Source organism: Elaeis guineensis, chromosome 5 (assembly GCF_000442705.2).
Source record: "Elaeis guineensis isolate ETL-2024a chromosome 5, EG11, whole genome shotgun sequence".
NCBI classification, from domain to species: domain Eukaryota; kingdom Viridiplantae; phylum Streptophyta; class Magnoliopsida; order Arecales; family Arecaceae; genus Elaeis; species Elaeis guineensis.
The window spans coordinates 25,141,249-25,147,898 of NC_025997.2; the positions used below are offsets into that span (position 1 = coordinate 25,141,249).

At 45.4% G+C, this 6,650-nt stretch overlaps 1 protein-coding gene across 1 annotated transcript; it reads left to right on the forward strand.

Annotated features, from left to right (window-relative positions):
- Positions 1–423: 423 nt before the first annotated feature.
- On the forward strand, positions 424–1,219 carry LOC105045196 (uncharacterized). The gene is made up of 2 exons (XM_010923373.4): positions 424–1,012; positions 1,182–1,219. The coding sequence occupies exon 1, from the start codon at positions 547–549 to the stop codon at positions 904–906; it is 360 nt and encodes a 119-aa protein (XP_010921675.1). The 5' UTR covers positions 424–546; the 3' UTR covers positions 907–1,012; positions 1,182–1,219.
- Positions 1,220–6,650: the final 5,431 nt, after the last annotated feature.

The following is a 6,650-nucleotide window of genomic DNA, read 5'->3' on the forward strand; positions in this document are numbered from 1 at the left end:
AGATATTATAAAAAATATTTATAAATTTTAATAATTTATTCAACAAAATAATGATATAAAAAAAATATAAACAACATATTTGAACATATTTTTTATATATAAAAAAATATGAATAAATTATTTTTTTATTTAAATATTTTTTAAAAAATATTTATCTAAAAGAATATGGATTCACAGCTAAAGTTTTTACCCAGCAAGGAGGCTCTCATTTCAAATCCGCGGGACTCTATTTCCTATTCTGATGTGATCTCAGTGTCGCCCCACCCCAATGTGACTTACCTTCGTTTCAAACCACCTCCCACCCAATATTCAAATACCCATCCCGTTTCCCGTTTCCCGTTTCCCGTTTCCCGTTTCCCGTTTCCGCATAGCCAACAAAACAGAACATCTCATTCACCTTCTTGTGTATAAATTGATCCACTCCTGAAGGCCAAGGCTACGCAACGAAGATCCACAGCCCTCCCTCTCTCCCCTATACTCACATATCCATCTGTTTCTCATTCGGAAAGAGAGCTAAAGAGAAAGGCAAGAGAAGAGGAGATCACGATGGTGGAGAAAGGGCCGGGAGCGCCGCCGCACGGTCTGCTATTAGCAGTGGTGGTAGGAGTGGTGGTGGCAGTGCCATTCCTCCTCGGCGACGGTGGCGAAGCACTGTTAGAAGCCATCTCCGAACTCGTAACTCCCGCGGGGCTTCTACTCCTTCCAGTTACTCTCATACTTGTAATCCGGTTCTTGTCGTCGGATCGCGGCACCGCCTTCTCCGACATCTTCTCCTTCGGCTCCCCGGACTCCATCCACCGCGTCGGCGGGTCTCCTATCGGCGTCGCGCTCGTGTTGTTCCTCCTCCTCTTCCTCCTCTACAACCGCATATCCCTCTTCGGCGGCGGCGATGACTCGGGTGAGTAGCCGAAGTTGCGGAATTACCATGTTGCCCATGGTATAGCATTTAGCTTGGGGGCATTTTTGTCATTTCAAAGTTGCAGCTTCGTGGTTCAGGCTTTCGCTTCTCTATGTAAGGATGTCGATTATTGTCATTAAATTATTCCGTTTCCCGTTGGGCTTTTTACGGCGATTCCTTTCTCGTTTCTTTCGCATATTTTTTCTTTTTGTCGTTTTATGTGGGGAGGGACGCGCTTTGGAACTAAAAGTGGGACCTCTTCTTTTGTTCATCATCAACACAGGTTGGTGGGGCCAATTAAACACTGCAGAGAGAGAGAGAGGGAGAGAGAGGGAGGGAGGGAGGGAGGGAGGGAGCTTTTGAAAGGAGTGGAGCCCTTCACTTTTTGTCTCCGGTGAGTGTGTCGGTCTTCGATCTGATGATCTGATCGGACGTCAGGGTTGGGCCCCACCAACTGTATGGTTTGAAGCCAATCAGCGCGGCAGGCGCGTCTGGAGACAGCTAGCGGGTAGGAGCGTCTCCGAATGGTCGGTGGCATTTAACCTTTTTCCTGAATACAAGCGAAGCCGTGATAAGAAAAGTGGGAAGAGTTTTACTTAATTTATTTCAGCGTGGAGATTTACTGGCCCAAGATGATGCTGTGGCAACACGTATCTATAAACACAATGCATACGTGCACGTGTGCACATGCCACCCACTCACTTCAGCCGGCAATCCGTGGCTAAAATGTCCCAGTTTTTATGACCACAGCGATCAGTAAAAGTCCCACGCCCTTTCTCTGAATATAATGATCAGTATAATGATTATATTGTTAACAAAACACATGATTTGATCATCGTACTCTACTCGTACGGATTCACCAATGTTACTCTCGTATGCTATAATCTTCCAGATTTTCTTACCTACTTAAAGCAGTCGGTGGTAAGTTTAAGTTTACAATGTGGTTCTGCTCTATACCGTCACGAAGCCAATGTTGAGCTGCCAGCGAGAACCTCAAATCCTGGCAACATCTTGATGTGTTCAAGCTAGCTCAACACAAGTGAGCCTCTAAAGACGATGAACATTTTAGCCGATAAATTAAGCTCGCAGGTTATAGCTTGTTTTGATTTACTTTCATCCAACTTGACCAACAAGATCTTGCTCAGAGCTAATTAACCATCAATGCTCATGAAATAAGCAGGAAAGAGACACATAGGAGCAACTGTTTTAGATCATTTAAGTATACTCTGTTATACACTCATGAATTTTTGTTTATTTAACATTTTATGTTCTTGATCAGACAGATTCTATGGTTTGCTATTTTTGTGTGTCAATGGGAAAAGCTGATGCAACAGAAACAAACAGAAAATGGAGCATGCATATAACTAGTAATGTGCTAATAGTGTCAGAAGGGATGGTCCAGCTCTCAATGATCTATATACAGCAAAACCCTTTTTAATAGCCACCTTGTGCCGGCAAGCAAAGGTCAAAAAGTAGAGCTTCAGATATGATCACATCCAGTTTGAAATCTTGTAGGATTTTGAACGAGGACCAGCACTATAACCTTTCATTCTTACAGTCAAAGCTAGTCCTCATAGGAAACTCTAATTTCAAATCAAAATAATTAAAGGACATTGTGAATTTTCAGTTCAAGAAGGAAGACACAAGTGCGTCTACAACTTTTTCTGTAAAAAGATGGGCTTGTTTGCATCTCAGGAAAAAATATGAAAAAAACTATGGAAATAAGAAAAAGGTAAATCATTCTATGTTGCTGGCTTGTGTTTGAGAAAGAAAACTATAAAGAGGAATAACATTGGGATCTTGCTTGTGTTTGAGACAATCAGCTCAAGGCAGCACTGGAGCAACTGTTATATTATCTCCTGCCACTTAGACTCAAAAATCAACAATGTTAGTTCATTCAGAGATCTATAGAATAATCTACTACATTACTACCTCTTTAGCAAAAATCTGAAGTCGGTTTCATAGGTCCTCCAAGACTCAACGGCATAGAACTTAAGCAGATAGATTTGTCCTCAAGTACAAGGTCATGAGATACACTAAAATCATATTAAAACTAAGGGTGCATTTGGTTATACTTTTTGATTTTTGATTTTTAAAAAATATTTTTTATTTTTTTTTGATTTTTACTATTGAGCAAAAGCAAAAAAATAAAAAGTATGTTTGGTAACTACATTACTATTAAGCAAAAAGCAACATTTGAAAATGATAGGTGAAGAGTTCGACAAAAGAAAAGGGTTCAGACAGGAAGAGAGAAGGGGGTAGGGAGATGAAGAACTCAACGAGGAAGAAGGGTTCGGACTCTTTACTTTTTGGTTTAGTATTTTAGACGTGCGGAAGCAAAAAAAAAAAAAAAAAATAGAAAAGTAAGTTTTGAATTTTTGTTTTGTATGTAAAGTAATTATTTTTATTTTTTTAATTTTTAATTTTTGTTTTTTATGGTGTTACCAAATATTATTTTTTATTTTTTATTTTTTAAAAATTAAAAAAAAAAATTAATGACTAACCAAATGTACTTTAAGTGCTCATGCGCCGCTTTAAGTTCCAAATGGAAGCCTACTTATGGATAGCTTTCAAATGGTGGTAGCTAGTTAACACGGGAATGAATATTGACACAAGTGCTCGCATTATACATGGCAAACCATACTTATTTCAGGAAAATGGTGATTCCAATGGATCTCTGCAAATTTTAGTACCGGCGGAAGAAATAAACTGCAGGTTTACTCAAACAAAGAAGCAACAGGCCTTTCATCATCCATTGCTGCAAGGCATTCAAATGATATTTGCAAGCCTAGTGTAGTTGTTGGGTGGATGTCTGGCCTGGACACTATCTTCCAAGACCTTTTCAGTATCACGTGATGCAACAGGAAGAAAAAAAAATAAAACAAAAAGAAAAAATAATCAAAATACGTGGATCGACCACAAAAGGGCTCGCCTCTACGGGGCATGCAAACTTCACTATGAAAAAGAAATTTTACAAGAGGAGACCTCACCCTCAATCCTTGTACACCAAATTCTCTCTCACTAGAAGTTCCCTCACAAAAGCTCTCTCTCTCTTGGAAGACCCCCTGAACTCCTGAAGTGCCTGGCGACCGCTGTCCAGGAGCCTCCTGCTCCTTGTCTCTCAACGCTTTCGCCTCTCTCTTCTCTCTTCTTGGGTTCTGTGCGGCTGAGAAAACGAAGCACCCCTCTCTTTCTGTTCGTCACATGCCTTTTTAAGGCTTAAACTGGGTTTAAACCTAATTAGATTAGGTTTAGGTCTCCTAAACAAGCCAAATCACGCTCCTGAACCGTCGGATCGTCACCGAGAACTCACTGGGCCGTTCGATCACGACCGGTCCATAGAATAGTACCGTGGACCGCGTGAAACGCGTGAGAAACGCCCATGCGGTCCACAGGCCCAGCCGTGGATCGCCCGGTCCATGGTGGACCGGTGTAAAGGGCCAAGTATGCCGCCTGGGCCTAGGCCGGCCCGTGCGCGCGGGCTTGGGCCGCGCCTGCGCAAGGTCCCATGCACGGGCTGGGCCGCGCGCCCGCCTAGGCCGCGCGCCCAACTGGGCCGCCCACCTGCCTGGATCGCGCGTCCCGCGCGCATGGGTCGCGTGTCCCGCGCGCCGCCACCTGCGGCAGCGCCGCTGCTGCCCACCGCCGGTGGTCCTCTGCCGCCTCGAGTCTCGTGCCGACTTCAAAAGCTCGTATCTCCTTCATTCGAGCTCCGTTTCAGGTGATCTTGGTCTCATTGGACTCCATTTTTCGCCGTGAACTTTGCTGTGGGCTCAATGTTGACTAAATCTCAAGGTATCAAATCCTAACAATCTTCACCTCGACTCGATATTCGACCTCCTCCAAACTCCGAGAGCTCCTGGATCTCCTCGCCCCCATGCCCTGGGACAATCGCTTGCTGATCATGGATGGGCAAACATGGGAGTCGAGCCAGACTGCTCGATCCCATCTCCGTCGTATGCTGTGCTCCTCCTGACCTAAGACCTGCTCGTGGCATCATCCTACGGCAATAGAAATCTCACCTTGCGACGTCGCCTCTCATCCTCCCGAGTCTCCTGTCTCGTGCCCGATCTGCCTCCTAGAGCTCCACCTTGCTCTGGGCTCCACCTGCCTCCCAAAGCTCCACCTCGCACTGGGCTCCCCGTCAGGTAATAATGTCCTCTGCTCCCCTTCTTCCCCTCCAGCATAATCCTATTGCCGCGTAGCACCCTCAGAATTCTTCCACCAGCTACCGTCCTGTAGCCTCTCGAATCCAGTTTGCTAAGTGAGATAAGATTCCGCCTGAAATCGGATATGTATCGGACCTCCCCCAATCTCCTCACTGCACCGTCATGTGTCCTCCAGCTGACCGTCCCAATGCCTCTGATCGCACAACTCGATACATCCGACAGATATACAATGTCCTCACTGTTCTCCAGAGAGTCAAACTGCTCCTCTCTGCAATATACATGATAGGGGCATGCAGAATCTAATATCCACTGCTGGAAAGAAGTAGATATCTCGTCAGATATCTCAAAGACATCTCCATCTGAATTGCTGCCGGCCGTCGCTATAGCAGCCACCGTCCGATTTTTGAGTTGAGGGCAATCTCTGACTAGATGCCCTAACTCCTCACACCGGTAACACCTGATTTTGCTCAAGTCCCTCCTGGATTTAGACTGCCCTCGTTGCGATCTCCTGTCGCTCCGTCTACCACCTCCTGCTCCTCTAGAAGCCATCAAAGTTGAGCTATCGCCACCTGAGCTCGAAGCTGAGTTCTCCCTCCTGAGAACCTCATTCTGGAGTATTGCCGCAGTGACCTCGTCCATCTTGATAGTGCTCTTCCCCACTAAAAGAGCAGTCATCAAGGACTCGTACGAAGGGAGAAGTGACGCCAGCAAAATCAGTGTCCTGATCTTCTCCTCAACGTTCTCGCCAACGCTGAGGAGGTTGGTGAGGATCTTCTGGAAGTGGCTCAAATGCTCTTGCATGCTCTGTCCTTCAGTCATCCACAGTTGGTAAAACTGTCTCCAGAGGAAAAGTATGTTGGTGAGAGACTTCGCCATGTACAACTTCTCGAGCTTCGACCACAGCACCATTGGGGAAGTCTCGCTCAGCACATGAATCACCACCTCATCCGCCAGGTACATGCGGATGGTACTCACCGCCTGCATCTATAGCCGTTTCCAATCCCGCACCTCCATGGTGGTCGGCTTCTCATTGCACAAGAGAGCATCGATCAACCCTTATTGGATGAGCACGTCCTTCACCCTTGCCTGCCACAAGGAGAAATTGCTCTTACCATCGAACTTGTTGATCTCTATCTTGATTATTCCTGCCTTCTCCATCTTCAGTCTTGCTCACCGCCACTACAATTTGCGTTCTTGTACCGCCTGGCTTTGATACCACTTGTTGGGTGGATATCTGGCCTGGACACCACCTTCCAAAATCTTTTCAGTACCACACGATGCAGCAGGAAGAAAGAAGAAACAAAACAAAAAGAAAAAATAATCAAAATACGTGGATCAGCCACAAAAGGGCTCGCCTCCACGGGGCATGCAAACTTCACTATGAAAAAGAAATTTTACAAGAGAAGACCTCACCCTCAACCATTGTACACCCAATTTTCTCTCACTAGAAGTACCTCTCACAAAAGCTCTCTCTCTCTTGGAAGACCCCCTGAACCCCTGAAGTGTCTGACGATCGCTATCCAGAAGCCTCCTGCTCCTTGTCTCTCAGCACTTTCGCCTCTCTCTTCTCTCTTCTTGGGTTC

Coding starts and splice junctions, on each gene's coding strand:
- LOC105045196 (XM_010923373.4), top strand. CDS start 547: ATGGTGGAGAAAGGGCCGGGAGCGCCGCCGCACGGTCTGCTATTAGCA.